The following is a 19,352-nucleotide window of genomic DNA, read 5'->3' as shown; positions in this document are numbered from 1 at the left end:
ATGATGGACCAGGACCAGCCGTGCACCAACCGACTGACATAGGCCTATCACGGGGTCGAGAGTCAACACCCTCCAGGCCCACAACCTCCACCCGGCGAGAGGCCAGCCTGCCCGGAGAGACGGGGCCACCTCGACCATCGACGCCGGCAGCCCGACACCTGCCCTGATGACAGTGGGAACCCCACAGCCAAAGGCGCGCCCAGCTCCAAGGGCAGCGAGGGGGAGCGGAGATGGGTACGGAGCACGGGAACCCCCCGACAAGGAGCCACCCAGACAGGCCCGGCAGCAAAGAGTCCCAAAACCCAGGTTTAGACAACAGCCATCCATTCACACAGACACCAACATAAATTCACTGACAAAGACAAGGACAATCATTCTTTCACCACTCCCATCTCCCCCTGGAGACCCAGCCCAGCAGGCCCCATCATCTGTTGAGTGTAGAGATGTCTAAGATGTTTTTAAAGACTGAGGAGCAGGCAGTCCCGGGGTATGTAAGACATGTTGAAGTTTCTTCGTGAACAAGAATAATCTTCTTTGTTGTTTTTTTGACTCATTCACCATCACACCTCAGTCTTTCTGCTCATAACAAACAACAGCAGAAACAAAGAAACAAGACAAACAAAGAAGGACACAGACTTTAATTTCAATAAAGACAAAAACAAATGTGTTACATGAAGCAAACAAGACCAAAACTCAATTTGAATACAAAAAGATGAAAACGATTATTCATGTTTCAGGGAGTCTTCAATCACAAGCACATCCTCAGGAGTCTGAGGTCCTCTTTGAGCTGTTGTTCCAACGGCATCCTGAGCCTATCTGGTAGCAGCATACACAACATTTGGCTCCATCTCTCTTTCTGCTGCAGTCCTGCGGCCTCTCTTTCCTTTTGTCTGGAAGCTCAAAGCTGCATAGTTCAAATCCTCTGAGCGCGGAAGCTGAAAACAATGTGTAATACAATACTTGTTTATTGAGTATAGAATAAATTATGTTTTAAAAATTCTTGCCATTTGATAATATTGATATAGAAACATTTAAAGTTTATATCACTGTTTTGTTTAATCCACATATTAAGGTCTCAGTGTACTGAATTTAGAAAGTAATACAGATGTTGGTTTTCATAGCAGTTTATGTTTTTTTGTACAGAGCACACACAAACACATTTTGAAATGTGTGTGTGTGTGTGTGTGTGCACGCGTATGTATATATATTGTTTTTATTTATTTATTTTCAATACCTTGTGTGGCTCCCCACTTTGATTGAACTTTCAGGATGAAAAAAAAAAATCTTAACAAACATAAATAACTATAAATAAGATTTTATGGTTATTACTAAAAAATACAAAGGCAAAAGAAAGAGCTCAACTGTAAATTATATTTTAAAATTAATTTAAAAAATCAAATTAATCAGAAACAGTGTTAACAAAAGTTAAAGGGGATGAAAGAAGCTTCCTGGGCCAACAGTTTGATGTTGTTATTGACAAACGACTCATATGTTGTAAAAAACCTTTAGATAAATCACGTCGTACATGTGATTCAAAACTGTGCTTTACCTTGCTTCTTTCTGGTATTTGTTCTTCATTTGCAGCTACAAAACAAACACAAAATAGGTATTATTATGTAATAATTACTGCTTATATTCTCTGTGCAGTTATCCAGCAGCTTACAGGAAATTATACAACATTATCAGATATTTGTACCTGACTGAAGTGTCCTGATCTTTACAGCCAGAACAACGACTACAAGAGTGAGGAAAGCTGTCAGAGCTCCCAGGATCACACTCATCAGGAAAGTCGGTCTTCCAGCCTTTTCTACAAAATATTTCCAAACGCACACATTTGAATTTGGTTTCTAAGGATACGGTCGATACTGAAAGTAACAGTAACGTGAGCAAAATATTTAAAGAAGCATTACTTTCCGTATTAAAGTCCACTTCATCCTTGGATTCAGTAATACCTATAACGAAAACATGGATATGATTTTATTCAGGCTTCTGTCACAAGAAAAACTCCACAGATAAAGATCAGTCATGAACACACTCTTACCTCCAACGATTAACTCCGTTGCATTATAAATGACTGTATGTTGATTTATGTAGAATCCACAGAAATAAAACCCAGAGTCAGAGAAATCCACTTGCTTGATTTTTAGGAAGGTGGTGCTGATGTTGGAACTCATCTCAAATTTTCCAGCTAGATATCCATCACAGAGTGAAGCAGGGTGATCAGGATAGAACATGGAGGAGATGCAGCTGGGTTTAGATCGGTTGACCACTCTGAACCAGTCTGTATGAGTAGGACTTGTGGAAATGTTGGAGCACAGCAGAGTGACATCTTCACCAGACTGGACCTCCAGAGTCTGAGACTCACACATCCAGCCTGAAACAAAAAAACAAATACCAGAGACATCATCATCAGATTCATAAGTACAATTAATTTGGCACAAATGTCAAAAGTTTAACAGGAAAAATTGATTAATACATTGAAAGAGATGGTTGTGTTTTATACTTCAAATAATGAAACATCGTTCTTACTGCTGAAGCCGATAAACAAAACATCTATCAAGGTGAAGCTCCTCATTCTACGTAACTCTGTCACAGTTTGGCCACTTTGTAGTCTGGAGGTGGTTTCATTAGAAAGGGGTGTGGTTTCTTAAAGCTCATGTTTGAAGGCTTGAGTTTTCCGTAACTTAACATCTGTAACGTCTGTATCTATCAGTCAGAGAATAATAATGTTCATGTGCATCATTTTTTTAGCGAACTCTTAAATAAAAAAAGTCACTCTTGTGTCAATTTAAAAGGTCTGTATTTCCACGGAAAAAGAAAAAGGAGAGAATTTGAAGAATGAAAGTGACTGCCGGCAGCAGCAGCGCTGTACATTTCAAATGAATCTGCTGCTGATGAAAATGCCACTTTCTCCTGGCCCTTCTATAGCAGGGATTATTGACAGTAGCTGGTGGTCCACAAGTGGAGTCTCTTACTGCAGTCAGGACATTCTTCTCAGTTTACACAGTCAAGTTGTTATTGTTACTTCAATGTAGAAGACACATTTTCTCTGTGTACGTCAGCGTCTTTGATGATAGGGGCTCAGATCTAAAAGCAGTGTGATTAAATGTGAAAAAAATACGTGTGAAAAACTACAAGATCCAGTAGCAGCTTATTACAGTAGCTCCAGCTCACTATTGCGCTTTTTCTGTTTTTATTTTTGCTTTTTGTACTTTTTCATTTATTTTTAAGTGTTGTGATTATTATTTAATTGATCATTGCACTACAGAAACCAGAGAAGCCAAGCTTGCTGTGGTGTTCTTATGTATTTCATTGTTTGACCATGCCCAGGGATCCTGTTCACACCAATGGCTCTATTGTTATATAGATATTGTTATATAGATATTGTTATATATATATATATATATATATATATATATATATATATATATATATATATATATATATATATCCATCCATCCATCCATCCATTGTCCACCGCATTATCCGAGTCCGGGTCGCGGGGGCAGCAGTCGGAGCAGGGATCCCCAGACTTCCCTCTCCCCGGACACTTCCTCCAGCTCTTCTGGGGGGACTCCAAGGCGTTCCCAGGCCAGCCGAGTGACGTAGTCACTCCAGCGTGTCCTGGGTCTTCCTCGGGGCCTCCTCCCGGTGGGACATGCCCGGAACACCTCACGAGGGAGGCGTCCAGGGGGCATCCTATACAGGTGCCCGAGCCACCTCAGCTGGCTCCTCTCGATGTGGAGGAGCAGCGGCTCTACTCCGAGCTCCTCCCGGGTGACAGAGCTCCTCACCCTATCTCTAAGGGAGCGCCCCGCCACCCTGCGGAGGAAACTCATTTCGGCCGCTTGTATCCGGGATCCCGTTCTTTCGGTCATGACCCAGAGTTCATGACCATAAGTGAGGGTGGGAACGTAGATCGACCGGTAAATCGAGAGCTTTGCCTTTCGGCTCAGCTCCTTCTTCACCACGACGGACCGATACAGTGACCGCATTACTGCGGCCGCCGCACCGATCCGCCTGTCGATCTCGCGCTCCGTTCTCCCCTCACTCGTGAACAAGACCCCAAGATACTTAAACTCCTCCACCTGAGGCAGGAACTCTCCCCCGACCTGGAGGGTGCAAGCCACCTTTTTCCGGTCGAGAACCATGGCCTCAGACTTAGAGGTGCTGATTCTCATCCCAGCTGCTTCACACTCGGCTGCAAACCGCCCCAGTGCATGCTGAAGGTCCTGGCTCGAGGGAGCCAACAAGACCACATCATCTGCAAAAAGCAGAGATGAAATCAAGTGGCTCCCGAACTGTACCCCCTCCGGCACTTGGCTGCGCCTAGAAATTCTGTCCATAAAAATAATGAACAGAACCGGTGACAAAGGGCAGCCCTGCCGGAGTCCAACACGCACCGGGAATAGGTCTGACTTACTGCCTGCAATGCGAACCAAGCTCCTGCTCCGGTCATACAGGGACCGTACAGCCCTCAGCAGAGGGCCTCCGACCCCATACTCTCGGAGCACCCCCCACAGGATGCCACGTGGGACACGGTCGAAAGCCTTCTCCAAGTCCACAAAACACATGTGGACTGGTTGGGCAAACTCCCATGCGCCCTCGAGCACCCTGCGGAGGGTGTAGAGCTGGTCCAGCGTTCCACGGTATATATATATATGTCACGGCTCAGACAGGACAGAGAACCCACATGCACAACACCAGGCAGAATCAGAGTCCAAGAGGCTTTATTCGGGTCCAAGGCAGGCAGGGGTCAAAACCGGGCAGACAGGCAGATCAGGCAAACAAGTCCAAGGGGGCAGGCAAAAATCAAAAACCGGGAGTCATGCAGGGTTACAGGCAGGCAGGCTGGCTTCATTCTTTGGCCAGATTGTACTGTCACGGCTCAGACAGGACAGAGAACCCAAATGCACAACACCAGGCAGGATCAGAGTCCAAGAGGCTTTAATCTTTGTCAAAAGGCAGGCAGGGGTCAAACCGGGTAGTCAGGCAGATCAGGCAAACAAAACCAAAACGGGCAGGCAAAAATCCATAAACCAAGAATCAGGCAGGGTCAAAGACAGGCAGGCAGGCAGGCAGGCAGGCAGGCAGGCAGGCAGGCAGGCAGGCAGGCAGGCAGGCAGGCAGGAACAGGACAGAAATCAGGAAGGCTGGAAAGCGGGGCAAAAGCACACGACAATCTGGCAACAGGTATGAGGGAATGGGCCGGTTTATGAAGGGGAAACTGATGAGGGAAACCAGGTGTGGAGCTGGGCCAGGGAAGCACAGGTGAAGGGAATGAGGCTGATGAGGGTGGCAGGATCCAGATGACAGGAGAGTCAGTAACACAGCAAAAAAACCATGAACTGTGATCATGACATATATATATATATATATATATATATATATATATATATATATATATATATATATATATATATATATATGTTTACAGTAGAGACCAGCTGCTGGCGCTCCGTGGCTCCGTAGTGTCTCATGAGAGACCTGATGTTTCTCGCGAGCAGGAGAGGAAGCTGGAAGCTGGAACTGATCACCACGCAAGGAGGATTCTACATGTCGAATCGGCCAAAATGAACACAGACGCCGACGGACGTCTGCACAGGACACAACAACCTGACTTGAGTCACCGACCTCATCCGTTGGGGTCCGGCATCGGACGGCCAATAATTGGGTTGGTGTGTCCCGGCCTTAACACTAAACCGTGGATTTACCCTGACATAAAGACTCTACTAAATGAAACGAAAAGGGGCTTTTAAGCCAGGAAATAAAGATAACCTGAGGGTTGTGCAGAGGCTGCTGGGAAGGAAAATCAGCGAAGGAAAAAACTCCTCCAGGAAGAACATGGAGGATCAGCTGCATCTCTGGTTACAAGGATCCTGACTCCCAAGTGTTGGAGGACCAAATATGGGCAAATGATCTGAACATATTCTTCAACAGACTTAATCAGTCATCAGCCGACCCAGTTGTCCATGCTGCAGCACCACTCTCTGTACCCAGAGCTCTCTTGCCCCAATTCTTCCCCAACCTTCTGTTTCACTACACAACACTAAGCGCACAGCCATCCTCCACTGCTCATACCATTACGCAAACCCCCTCACTACCCTTCACCACACAGCTGCCTTCTTCAACCTCTCCTTCACACCAAGACAAGACAAGAAAAGCCACAGGTCCAGACGGCATCCCCAGGCTCTGCAAGTCCTGCACAGATCAGCTGTGTGATTGTTGTTCACATGTTGAACCTAAACCTGAAACTGGGGAAGGTGCCACAGCTGTGGAAAACATCATGCGTGGTACCTGTGTCCAAGACCCCACGCCCCAAGGACTTCAGCAGCTACATGCCGGTGGCACTAACATCCCACCTGATGAAGACCCTGGATCGCCTGGTCCTTGTCCATCTCTGTCCCCTGGTGATCTCATCATTGGATCTCCGCAGTTTGCCTACCATCCATTGGGGGGAAAGATGCTGTGATCTTCCTCCAACTCTATCACTTGGAGAAACCTGTGAGAACTGTGAGAATGGAGTTCTTCGATTTCTGCTTTCACCACCATACATCCTGCACCATCCACCTCTCATGCTGGGTTTTGGATTACCTCACGGAACATCCACAGTATTTGAGGACCGGGGACTGTGTCTCCGACATGGTCATCTGCAGTACAGGAGTCCTGCAGGGAACAGTTATCGTCGGCCTCATCCCGAATGCGGATGGCAGGGAGTATAGGGAACTGACGCAGGACTTTGTGGACTGGTGCCAATGGAACACCTCCAGATCAACATGGGGTAAATGAAAGAACTGCTGGTGGATTTCTGCAGGCCACCGGTGAACATCCAGGGAACGGACATCGAGATGGTGACATCTTATAAGTACCTGGATGTTCACCTGAAGAATAAACTGGACCAGACTCACAACACAAATGCACTTTACGGTACGGGTCAGCACCAACTTTATCTGCTCAGGACATTGAGGTCTTTTGGAGTGCAGGGAGGACTCCTGAAGACCTTCTACCACACCGTGGTGGCATCAGCCATCCTTTATGGTGCGGTCTGCTGGGGTAGCAGCATACCGACGGCTGACAGGAATAGACTTGATAAACTGATGAAGAAGGCCGGCTCAAAATCTGTGGAGGGAACATCTGTGAAACTTTCAAAGGTAAACAGCTATTGTATTTATTTATTTAAATCATCTTTTCACTAAATCTGTTTTCTAGACCTGCCGCATTTTAGAAGTATCAATGTAAAAAATAAGTGTGAACAAAAAGGATTGTAGGAAGAGCCTAATGTAACACCTACAGATTTCTGTTGTACTTTTTTAATAACCATTATATGACTGTGGATAATATGTTAAAACAACCTGGATGTGATCTTCTTCTGTAATAAAACAAACAAAGAAAAAAAACCTTGGTGTTATTCAATGCACATTAGTCGACACCTGTCGGCGCAGTGTGAGGTATATGAAGGTGATAAACACTTTGTCCATTAATTACTGCTAAACTCAGGCCACTCTTGAAAACATTTTTGCTACAAGTGATTGTTTTTTACATCCCTAACCTTTTTTGTTTTGTGTCTCAATTGTGCAATAAGCAGTGATTGAGTTTTCTGTTAAGACATGACAGAAAAATGTCTTTGCTGGACCTTTGCTGCTTTATTCTGGACCAAACCACGTGTCTGGTAGGTTGAACCAGTGTAACCTGTTTCCTCCTCAGGTGAAGCTAGGCAGTACAAGTGTTACAGTCTGAATCTGAAGACAACCAATCAAAAGTAACCCAATTTTTTATGCTGTCGTCTGCCCTTTCGCTGAAATCATTCCGTTCTCACAAGCTCTGACACAATGCAGCTGTGTGTGATCCTCTGTGGACTCCGTAAGTCTCTGACTAAAACGTTAATTTCATTTGGGATTTGAACTAATGCTTAACAATAATTGGCAGGTAAAATTTCTATAACGTTGTCTTTCTGACCTAGTTCACCTGTCAGCTGTGATCCACGCCGCATCAGTCACACAGGACACGGGTGTGAGGTCTGCCACCGTTGGGGAAAATGTGACTTTACAATGCTTCTACGACAGCCAGACAGCAATGCACTTCTCCTGGTACCGACAGCCAATAGGACGCAGACCTAAGCTTCTTTTTCATCTCTACAAATATGACGATCCGTCCAAAGTCTTCAACCGCTTGGAGATGAATCTTCGTTTCTCTGTGCAGAGGAAGGACGGGATAAACCATCTGCACATCGCTGATGTACAGCCCTCAGATACAGCGACATATTACTGTGGAAGCTCCCATTCCAATATGGTGGAGTTTGGCGAAGGGATATTTCTGAGTGTTGAAGGTATAGTACTTTTTTTTTACCTCTGAATTTAGATGTTAATGATCAGATTTAAGACAATTCCTTGACCTAAAAAGGTTTCCAGTAAGCAACTATCTATTAAAAATAGTCTTGCGTCTTGATATGGTATCAATCATTTTCAATGAAACAGATTATATTTACATGCTGAATGTCTATAAATCTATTTAATGTACAAAATTATTAAAAATTACAATTGTTTAGTTGTCTGGATGGTGATTTACAGGAATGGGCCAGCAGGGAATCCTCCAGGAACCAGCGTCTGAGACCATCCAGCTTGGTGGCTCTGTGACCCTCACCTGCACAGTAAATACTACAGCCTGTGTTGGAGGAGATGGTGTGTACTGGTTCAGACATGGCTCTCAACAAAGAGTTATCCACACACACAGGGATCATTGCAAGCCCAACTCTCCACCAGAGTCTCATTCACTGACCATTTGCCATTTGGAGATGACGAACGTGAGCTCTTTAGATGCAGGAACCTACTATTGTGCTGTGAGTTCCTCTGGGAAGATACTGTTCGGTCATGGAAGCAAACTGCTTGTCAGACATGAGGCCGAAAACCAAATAAGAATCTTGTTCTGGCTGTCCATCATGAGAACTGGAATTCTGTTGCTCTTTCTAACCGTTTCCCTGCTTGTTGTTTTCATAAAGAGATGTTAAAGCCCATAATGCACAATGCAGGGGGATGTGCAGTTTAGAAGGCTAGAGATACAAGTTGCCTTTAAAAAGTCTAGTTTCTTCATTTTCAGTGTGGCTAAATAAAAATTGTGCACCTGTGTTATGCAGAAACCCAAGAAAGTGGTCTTGGGCCAACAGGTTTGACTTGCAATACCACTGATGGCTACTTGAGGCTCAAAATGTTTCTCTGTCTTACTAAGTTCCATTCAAATATCATTAATTTCTCAAATGAAATGTAAAGTCAATAAATCTCCTTACAATCCACTGTGGTATAATGTCTCTATGTCACTTTTAATCTGTCAATAATGATTGATTTCAAAATATTACACCTCAGACATGGCAGCTTCTGCTCTATTGATTCATCACTCTCAAGCTCCACCGCCTCGTCCAAATATGGTCACCCCCCTTTCCTGACAGATCAAGATGGCACCAGCTGAACACCAAACTCAAGACCTCAAAATGGCAGTTGACAAGCTACAGCACGTCTGATGGACGGTCTATAGCTCCACCTCGCTTCTACACACACCTCCGCTCACATGCTGTGTGTGTTGAAGATTAATCCATTTGATAAGGTGGAATCTATTGTTTCATCAAACCATGAACCGGAGCAGCGTTTGGCCCAGAAGCTATGTGGTTTTAGGTACACACCCACACACACAAACCACATTGTTATGAAGAGCTGTAGAACATCGGTTGAATGTTTACATCAAAACAAGGAAATCCTGCTTGAAACCACCAATGTGCTGAAATAAAAGACAGAGCAGAGCATGAAAAGACATGTTCACAATGCTTGAGTTTATAAGTGACCACAGGAGAGCTGCAAATAGTGTTAAAGCCAAAATGCATGCAATATTTTGAAAGAGGGTCCACAGACAAACATTTACTGTGAGCAGTTATCTTTCGTTTTATCAGAAAGATAAAAAGCTTCTCTCTGGACTTACTGATTCACATGTACAGTATACAAGAAAAAAAATCATACTACAGGGGCTTTGCATCTGTATATATATTTAAATTCCCATGCCATGCCACGATAAAGATCAGACATAGATTCTTTCATTTTTGCTCTTTATCAATGTTTTTCTTGTAACCTTGGTAGATGAGATGAGACAAGGATACTCTTGAATGTTTTCCAGCCTTACTACAAGCTGTCAACACATATAGATACAGAACATTTTTCTTTTGTTTCTCTTCTTTATGATCCAAACTGAAATTATGTTACTTAATTTAATTCATTTACTTTATAAGTGTGCTTCAGTTCTGCCAGATTAAGCTAGAATCTAAGCCTGCTGTCACCGGGAGAGAAGACAATGACATTTGTTTTGACAGATGTAATGACCTCACACGGACAATGTTTTGCATCTTTGGATGTATTTGTATATTCTATAGTTTTTTAACTAAAAAAGCTTAATCGTAAAATACTTTAAAGGGTTTTGACTTCAGAGGCCTTGTGATGTTTGCCTTAGTTGTACTTAGACCACACTGAGCTGCCTCTTCCTGTCAGACTGTCAAGTGCATCTAAGCCCCTCCCACAGCAGACCACTTCACCCCCTTCATTAAAAAGTCTGAGATCCGGAGTGCTGGATTACTGACTAAACTGAGCAGGCGCCCCATGTTTGAGGGCAGCAGTCCTCATGCAAATGGCCCAGGTTTGACGTCTGCCATGTGGCCCTTTGCAGCATGTTGGGCCCACCCCCTATCTCTATTGCACGCTTTGCCCCCACTTCCTGTCAAGCTATGTTTAATAAAGGTTACCAAATCTTTACAAAAAGAGAGAGACAGGGAGACAGAGGAAAGACATGTGTCATCCATCTCTGCCCTGCAGAAAAAAAGAGAAATAACAAGCAAGAATCCTGAAAGTTATCATTTTTTGTTTTTTTGTTAACACAAAAGTGCATCCTCATATTATTGTGTTTGAGCTCTGAGGTGCAGTTCCAGCTACATCCTGTCCATCTGGTGGCAGCATTTACAACATGATGCTCTGCTCTCTCTCTCTCCCTCTTTCTCCCCCTCTCTCTCTCTCTTTCTCTCTCTCTCTCTCTCTCTCTTTCTTGCCAACTTTCTCTCTTTCTCTCTTTCTATTTATTCTTGAATTTGAATTGCATGTCTTTTGTTTTTAATTAAATGTGATGTAACAAAGAGATTTGATTCAAAACAGTAGCTCATGAAATTCAAACAAATTAAAAATATCAATGATTTTACAAGTAATCGGGGTCACTCCACAGTGGCAAGACCCCATCGGAGGATGTGGTTCATTTTGAGTTTCTTAAGGCCCCGGGTGTTGTTGGTCTGTGCTGATCCATGTGATGGAGAAACTGGGGTGATGGTTTTTCAAAACGAGAGTCAAAGTGTCACTCACAACAGGGGGATATCAGTGCTCAGCCTCCCTGCAAAAGCATAGTGCATGCCAAGTTTTTGGAGAGAAAATTCCAGGTGGTAGTTACATTTTCAAAGAATAATACAGTCTTTACCCTCAATCACTTTACCAGTCAGTCTGCATGTGTATGGAATCTAATGATTGTATGAAGATAAGCTTAAACAGATGCCCCTCTTGTTACTGTAACAAACAAAACCATCGTGTAGGAAGTTAGAAATCTAGTGATGCGTGATAAGCTGTTAGTTTTAAACTGTGAGGTATTGTCTTTCATATAAACACACATGCTGAAGATAAGGCTGCTCTAAAACAACTGCAGTGCAATGTGAAGAAAACAAATTATGGGTAAAATAATAAGAAACATGTTTTATTGTATTCAGTAAAGAGTTTGGTACTGGTACTGAGATCTCCCCAGGCCCTCAGTGAGAGACACCAGAGCAAACCATTTTGTCTGCACTTACCAGTGATGCATGTGCTTTTTGTAAGATGGCCTCTGCACTCTGCGCCACAGTACACTGTTATCTGTAAGCCACAGGCCAGTTCCTGTAAGGGACGACTGAAGTTTCCACCAGCGGAAACCTGTTCACTGTAATTCTCACAAGCTTTGCCACAGAACTCGAAACAGAAGTCACACTAGGAGATAGCTACATTAAAAGATGCTGCTTATTTGTCTGCTTACAAAAAGTTATTAATAGGTTAGGGGATTTTTGAGCATAAGTTGTGTGCACTGCATAACATATAACTGAAGCCTTTTTCATTTTGCGGTTTACAATGCTTCCACAACCACACCCCAGTCCTCCTGTAGCTAAAAAGAAGCTACACCCTCTTTCTGTTCTTAGTTTTTGCAAATATTAACATCATAAAACTATATGTGTGCCTTACCAGGTGTTGAAATTAAATAAATACTCTCTCAAAGAAACAATTATATGACATATTACATTATGCCATTATTTGCTTGTCAAATCCAAAATATACATAGTAGTCACATAATGTGCCTGTAAAACCACTTTAAGCAGCAAAGTTTGATGGCTGTATTCCCCAATGTGAATACGTTTGCATAGTGAGTACTAGAGGGAAGAATTGATAGTAAATTATAACACATTCCTGACTGAAAACCTTTAACAGTGTGAATAAACTTGTACATATGACAATAAAGGTTGAGTTATCATCAGGTTATGTAAAAGATTGTAATAGATCCAATAGAAAATGTTAAGTAAGAGGTAAACATCTTTGCATACATTTGGCAAAGTTATACAAAGTCCTGGAATACTTCCAATAGTCACAATACAACACTCGGACAGATGTGGAGAAAAGCTGTAAAATAACAACATTTTCTGAGATATAACATTGTAATGCTTATTTCTGAGCAAGCAGAAGAAAATAATCAATAATGTCCATATTTGCCACTTCCTTCAAGATACGCCTCCACAAAATCAGGGGTTCTGTAGGATTTATGTCAGGTTTGGGATTAACCAGTTAATCCAAACAGGCACTAATAAACATTATTCTGATTTTGCTCCAATTCCAACCCTGTTACTACAAACCAAGGCAGTACAGCTGCAGAATTATATGTTGGGCCGTTTCAACTCCTATGCCATTCACACATCACAGTACTATAAGGAACGAATGCATACACCGGCAGGGCTATGATGTAAAAAGTTTTTTTTTAGGAAAGTATTTAATTTGTCTCGTAGAATATCTATTGATATTAGTCATAGGGAAGGGTACAAAGGGTGAAGAGGCCAGGATTTGAATGGGATTCAGTTTAGTTTATATGATTAGTTTAAATTTATATCAAAAGCCAACTCTGGGGATTTTACAGAGAAAGCAAACAATGAGGACATTGTTTAAACCACAGAGTAAAAAACATCAAAGACAGTAGAGCTTCCTCAGTGTGCATCATTTCATCTCACCACACTTACACTACATACAAATTTCAAGTTCCACATCTGCATCTATATCTACAAAAAGATGCAAAGATACAACCCACATCAATGCACAGTGATAATGTAACACGCGCACTTGAACGAACTTATACCAGAGGAAACCTTCCACTCTTGTGGTGTTATTCCTCTATATCTGATTTGTTTGGAAAGTTAACACTTAAAGCACAAAAAGGGAGGCTCTCGGTGACCTGGTAACCCTGCAAAAATATATCAGAATAGCTCTTGAAAGCCCACCTCTTCCAAGAGCACCTCCTATCTTAAACAACTTTATGTCTCTAACCTTTTAATCCACACCGACATGCTCTCTGCAGGTCACAATGTTTACTGTGATTTTATAGTTTTTTCCCTATAGGGAAGTCCCTTTGGATAAAGCTTTGTGTCTTTGTGTCACGTTATGTAAAGTCACAAATCGCTTACAGTTTATGTCCAAACATATTAAAGAATAAAAAAGACGTGAACAATACCAAAAACAGCATTTGCATGTGTATTTGTTTAGGAAAAACCTGAAAATTATTTTTGATACTTTGCTTATCAAAAAGAAACATTTATCTAATTAAAAATTTCAGAAAATGTAGTCCACTCTCTGTAACGGCTCAGAGCCTAAGGATCCCAAAAGTATGATATCAGAGACAGCGGTATAGTCCAATGTTCTTTAAATCGGATCCGGGAAAACAAACAGGGGTCAAAAACCAGGTGAGCAGGCAGAGAAATCCAAAGCAGTGAGACTAGCATTTTAAACCAGGAAAACAGCCAAGGATCAGGATACAGGAAGACAGTCAGAGAGAGGCATCTAAGGGCAGTCTCCATCTTCTGATTCATTCCCTCAGTCTGGCCATTGGACTGCGGGTGGAAGCCGGATGACAGTGAATTGATGGCCCATGGTCAGAGACAATGTGTCTAGGGAAACATGATGCAACAATAGTTCAGCAGTTTGCTTAACAGATGGTAACTTAGGCAAAGGAATAAAATGAGCTGTCTTGGAGAAACGGTCAACAACAGTTACAACAACCGTGTGACCATTTGAGGGAGGAAGTCCTGCAATGAAGTCCAAGGACATATGGGACCATATGTCCCCACTGAAGAACCGGGGAGCAGAGGTGGGCTGGAACAAAGAGTCAGTTATCGGGGCAAGCACTGGGAACAGGAGACAGAATTAGCCTATATTACCTTGTCCTCCACTCGCCAGGTAACGGCACCGACCAAACAGGCAGACGGGAGGATCCTCTCTGGCTCCGACTGAGAGCTAATGATCTAAATGTGACCAAATGAGTGCTGCTCATACCCTTTTAAACAATCATCTGGTAATCAAAATCCCCATGCAGGTAATGGTAACTTAGGGAGAGACAGAGGCTTCTGTGTGTACAATTATATCACCTTTATTGGTAACCACAGTTAAAAGAAACAAGGCATTGAACAGGTAAAATGGGTACTTTTAGGTACGGGACCGAGGGACACAATGACACTTCCTACCACATCACTGCAAACGTAGATAAATAAAAACACTGCCCAAAGGCACAAATGAGCACACCAATACTATTAAAAATGCTATAAAAACGTCACACTGTAGAAGTGGGGAGGGGGGGGGGGACACCGGTCACCATGTACAAGGTACACCAAAATAAAATGACTTTTCCTAGAAAACTAGTTGAGGCACAAGAGTAGCAACGCTTAAATTAAAAACTGTATAAAAATAAAACTGAGGAAAGGAGCACCACCTGGGTAGTGCAGGAAAAGGGAAATAGGAAAGATAGGGTGAAGAACAGAGAGAGGCACCAATATATTATGTTTAGTTAGTTTACTACAGAGACAACTGTAAACTTTAGACAGCGGATACTGAGGGGGTCAGAGGGTGTGATTGCAGGTCAGGATTCACCTCCTGAAGCTCTGGCCTTCAAAAATGTACAGAAGAGAAAAACAGGGGGCAGACCAGCACTACTACTACTACTACAAGAACAATGGTGATGAGATACTTCTAATAAATAACTGTGGATTGAAGAAAAGGAGGAGAAAAAGGGTGAAGGGCACCACTCAGTGGATCATTTTGGTGTCCCCCTGCAGCTTTGCCCTGTTGCAGCATAGCAGGCTTCAACTGTTTGCTCATGTCTGAAGTGTGCAATATCTGTGTATGAAGAATGGATTTTTTGGTTTTTCAACCTCTCTAACACCAGGCATACACATACAGTATGTGGTCATCACACTTTTTACCGTCTATGTCAGTGGTCCTCATTCCTGGTCCTCGAGAGCCGCTGTCCTGCATGTTTTTGATGTTTCCCTGCATCAACACACCTGATTCTAATTAGTGGTCATCACCAATGTTTCCTCCAAGTCTGCACAGTTCTGTTGGTGACACAGTCATCTGTATCAGGGTTTACTGGAGCAGGGAAACATCTAAGATATGCAGGACAGCAGCTCTCGAGGACCAGGAGTGAGGACCACTGGTCTATGTCATAATCTTACATTTCTTAATGGGGGCCCAAAGCCGCAAGAAAAAAATGCACTAAGAAGTGTTAGGAGGTTAAATAAAAAAGACAGAGGATTAGATGAACCATATTATTTGATTACTATGATGCAATGATCTTCTCTTATGAGGAGGTCCAAGTTCCTGAACATACAGTGCAAAGGCCCTATTGTATCTGTAGGAATTTTTGTTGTTTTTACTTTTCCGACGAAATTAGGGCCTTTTTGCCCCCCTGAATGTGCCCCAAAAGTCACCAAATTTTTCACGCAAAGGCAAGCCTGGCGAAAAATTTAATATTTAATGGTTTGCATTAATGGGCGTGGCCTAATGGCTCAACAGCGCCCCCTAGAAAACTTTGTGCCTCAAGCTCCACAATATGGTTTGACGTACATGCACGAAAATCGGTACACACCTGTATCATGTCGCAACTTAAAGAAAAGTCTCTTGGCGGAGCAGAGCACAGGAGAGAGACGTTTAAATCAGCGCTTCCAGATGTGATCATCAGTTTGTCAAGTGTTTTTAATGGAAACATCAGACCTCCTGCAGACTCACAGCTCGACCTGGACCCAGCAAGGCAGATCACAATCTGGTCTTTCTCTCCTCCACCCATAAACCAATCATCCAGAGGCAACCGGTCACCAAAAGAATTGTGAGAAGGTGGTCACCGGAAGCTGAAGAAACTCTGCAGGGTGTTTTGAGGATGTACTCTGTGAGTCACACAGAGATGACATCAATGCCATGACTGAGTGTGTGACTGTGTGTGATATCATCTTCTGTGTAGATAACATCATCCCAACCAGAAAAGAGAAGTCTCCCCATTAATAAACCCTGGATCACCAGTGACCTGAAAGAGCTGTGTGTGGGTAGAGATATAATTGAGAGTAGTACTGTATCTGAATCGAAAAACATAAAAGAAATGTATTTTTGTATAAAAAATAGAATACTTTTTTGACATAAGTAAAAGCTATGTCTACACCTTCACTATTGTCTCATGAAGTTGGTCACATTTGTCACAAACATTCCTCCAGTCACAATGAAAGATAAAACCAGAGGTTTTGTACAAAGAGCTAAATACACTCCCATCCCAAGTTATTCAAACACCTACAGACATTTTTTTATCTAAAGTATCCACACTAGATCAAATAGATACCAAATGTTATGATTAAAAAACTACCGTGGATAAATTTCCATTTGATCATATACATCAATGTTTCATTTGGATGTTTATTGATAACTAAAGGCCTAAAAGTTTTAGTCATATGTGAATAAAAAAAAAAACATGAAATAAAAATTTGAGTTTTAATGGATCAAATACAATATAGGATCTTAAATGTGCACAATGCCAAATTTGAAGACAACATGAATAAAAGTGTATCTATTGGCTGCTGAACATAGGTAAGCTACAAAAATATTAATATGCATCTCAATCTCTGCTGCTGATTGTAAAACGAATATTTATTGAATAGCAAAACATGTTCAGTGCTGCAGTCGTAGAACTTTAGCGCAAAATTAAGTTTTTATCTTTTGGCCGCGAAAAAAAAGGTGAAGCACAAACGAATGTATATCTACCTGGATATCAAACATATATTCCTTGAACAGCTAAACAAGTTCAGCACTGCAGCTGTACACTGGAATAAACACAATCGCTGTTGATGGTGCTCCTCTGTCTTCTGGATCTGTTGGCTTGGTTAAGATCTAAAGCAGCATATTGTGGACTAGCTGTGTCTTGATTGGGTGTCTAGAAAAAAAAAGAATGAATTAAAGAAGAAAGGTGACGAAATGAACTTTGGCAATAATGCCTAATCAGCCTTTCAGCTTGGAATCTAAAAGGTCAAGTCTTACCCCTGTGCTTGCTGTGGGGGGAGCTTGAAATGTTTCCTCTGGTTGTGAGAAACAGAAAGAAGTCTGTTATTGAAAAGACATGTTGAGAGGATACGGAGAGAAAAAGCCTTTATAGTCTTCATTTTTGTACCTGCAGATTGAATTCTTTTGCTCATCTTGTACATTTGGAAAATAAGTACAACTACGAGGATGGAGGTGAACGTCAAGGTTCCAGTCAAGAAATACACCAGAACAGAGTCACCTGCTGAGAGCCAGAAAACAGAAACAGAGATTTCCGCTTTTATCTTTGTCTTCATTAAAACTTTGCATATGGTTATTGACCCAAATGGCAGTTCATTATTATTGTAACTCACATGTGAAGTCCAGTTTGGTCTGGTTTCCAAACAGTATGTGTCCACATGAAGCAACAGCACAGTAGTAGGTCCCAGCATGAGACACATTCAGGTTTTTCATCGGCAGGTGGTACATACAAGTGTGAATTTCTGAGTCGGGTTTCCTCTCACACTGATCATTCCCGCCTCCATGGGTGTAAATGAGGGCTGGATGAGATTCTTCTGACTCTTTGAACCAGTAAACACTGTGTTCTCCTCCACAGCTCCCAGCGTGTACTGTGCAGTTCAGAGTCACCGAGTCTCCTGGCTGGATGGTCTCAGATGACGATTGATGGATCAATGCCTGGATGTTTAAATCTGAATCCTTCACACTGACTGCGGTACCCTCCGCAAAATTCACAACCATGACCTTTTGAGCTGCACAGTAGTATGTACCAGAGTCTGAACGTTTCAGATCTGAAATTGTCAGGTGATAATTACCATTTTCTGTATCCAATGTGAAGCGGGAATTGTTATTGAATTTTTCATAAAAAGTGATTTGCGTGCTGTATACATAAAAGGTAGATATAAGTGTTGGTTTGTCTCCCAGTGATTGCATGTACCAGTAGAGGAATGATACATTGTCATAAAAACACCTTAAAGTGACACTATCTCCAACATGAGCTGATATAAAACTACCTTCTTGATTAACTGATGAAGATGTCAGATGAATTTTCTGAGCTGAAGGGAAATTGGGAAAAACAGAACAATCATTAAAAATTAACCCAAATTCAACACTGCTACGGTAAAAAGGAACAGGACATTTAATAAATCTCAAAACTTACCCATTGAAACTAACAAACATGTCAAACAGAAGGCAAACGGTGCAGATGTCATGTTTGATCTTCGCGTTGAATGAAAAGTAGCCTGAAGCGTTCTTCTCTCTTCAGACACAAGACTGTGTTTGATTGGCCCGTCTGAAGTGACACAGTCTCTCCTTCTTTGGTAACAAAGTTCAGAAACACCTACAAGTTTGGTTGTTGAAAAGATATGGGAGGGGAAAGAAAGATGAGGACCTTTGATGTCATTTAACTTAACATTCTTTTATAATTCAGGGTAACATTTTTCATTATGTTGATTTATATTTGAAACTATATCGATAGCAGAGTTATTACACCACATTTATCAAGAATGACACACTGTTGATTCAGGTGGTCAGAGGGTGGGACTGCAGGTCAGGATGTCACTCGCTAGTGCATCCCCTCGTGTCTCCACCCTGTACAGTAAATAGAACAAACACTGGCCAGAAGTGTTGTACACAGAGCCGCCCGATCTCCTCTGCGACCCTTCCGATGAGGCTGAAGGTGCACCCAGCAGATGCCAGTGAAAACTAAACTCACAG

General features: G+C 42.3%; 3 protein-coding genes across 3 annotated transcripts; 1 reads left to right on the top strand and 2 right to left on the bottom strand.

The window, feature by feature from the left end:
• Positions 1–670: 670 nt before the first annotated feature.
• On the bottom strand, positions 671–2,575 carry LOC133420453 (uncharacterized). Its single transcript, XM_061710146.1, has 6 exons — positions 2,530–2,575; positions 2,042–2,374; positions 1,930–1,952; positions 1,697–1,847; positions 1,550–1,584; positions 671–935 (listed from the first exon to the last, which is right to left on the bottom strand). The coding sequence occupies exons 1-6, from the start codon at positions 2,573–2,575 to the stop codon at positions 813–815; spliced, it is 711 nt and encodes a 236-aa protein (XP_061566130.1). The 3' UTR covers positions 671–812.
• A 3,658-nt stretch (positions 2,576–6,233) lies between these two features.
• On the top strand, positions 6,234–9,094 carry LOC133420452 (uncharacterized). Its single transcript, XM_061710145.1, has 5 exons — positions 6,234–6,410; positions 6,613–6,749; positions 6,815–7,038; positions 7,961–8,326; positions 8,568–9,094. Exons 1-5 carry the CDS (start codon positions 6,234–6,236, stop codon positions 9,002–9,004), a joined length of 1,341 nt encoding a protein of 446 aa, XP_061566129.1. The 3' UTR covers positions 9,005–9,094.
• An 8,229-nt stretch (positions 9,095–17,323) lies between these two features.
• Positions 17,324–18,847, bottom strand: LOC133420192 (uncharacterized). Its single transcript, XM_061709793.1, has 4 exons — positions 18,796–18,847; positions 17,993–18,691; positions 17,734–17,883; positions 17,324–17,522 (listed from the first exon to the last, which is right to left on the bottom strand). The coding sequence occupies exons 1-4, from the start codon at positions 18,845–18,847 to the stop codon at positions 17,407–17,409; spliced, it is 1,017 nt and encodes a 338-aa protein (XP_061565777.1). The 3' UTR covers positions 17,324–17,406.
• Between the last annotated feature and the right edge of the window lie 505 nt (positions 18,848–19,352).

Source organism: Cololabis saira, chromosome 20, assembly GCF_033807715.1.
Source record: "Cololabis saira isolate AMF1-May2022 chromosome 20, fColSai1.1, whole genome shotgun sequence".
Taxonomy (NCBI): Eukaryota; Metazoa; Chordata; class Actinopteri; order Beloniformes; family Belonidae; genus Cololabis; species Cololabis saira.
Note: the sequence above shows the minus strand (reverse complement) of the source record. Positions and strands in the feature narration are given on the sequence as shown.

Coding starts and splice junctions, on each gene's coding strand:
- LOC133420453 (XM_061710146.1), bottom strand. CDS start 2,575: ATGAGGAGCTTCACCTTGATAGATGTTTTGTTTATCGGCTTCAGCA. Junction 2,375..2,529: donor TTTGTTTATCGGCTTCAGCA/GTAAGAACGATG, acceptor TTTTTGTTTCAG/GCTGGATGTGTGAGTCTCAG. Junction 1,848..1,929: donor TTACTGAATCCAAGGATGAA/GTGGACTTTAAT, acceptor CCGTATCCTTAG/AAACCAAATTCAAATGTGTG.
- LOC133420452 (XM_061710145.1), top strand. CDS start 6,234: ATGTTGAACCTAAACCTGAAACTGGGGAAGGTGCCACAGCTGTGGAAA. Junction 6,750..6,814: donor ACGCAGGACTTTGTGGACTG/GTGCCAATGGAA, acceptor GGATTTCTGCAG/GCCACCGGTGAACATCCAGG. Junction 7,039..7,960: donor GGCATCAGCCATCCTTTATG/GTGCGGTCTGCT, acceptor TTTCTGACCTAG/TTCACCTGTCAGCTGTGATC.
- LOC133420192 (XM_061709793.1), bottom strand. CDS start 18,847: ATGACATCTGCACCGTTTGCCTTCTGTTTGACATGTTTGTTAGTTTCA. Junction 18,692..18,795: donor ATGTTTGTTAGTTTCAATGG/GTAAGTTTTGAG, acceptor ATTTCCCTTCAG/CTCAGAAAATTCATCTGACA. Junction 17,884..17,992: donor GACCAAACTGGACTTCACAT/GTGAGTTACAAT, acceptor TCTGGCTCTCAG/CAGGTGACTCTGTTCTGGTG.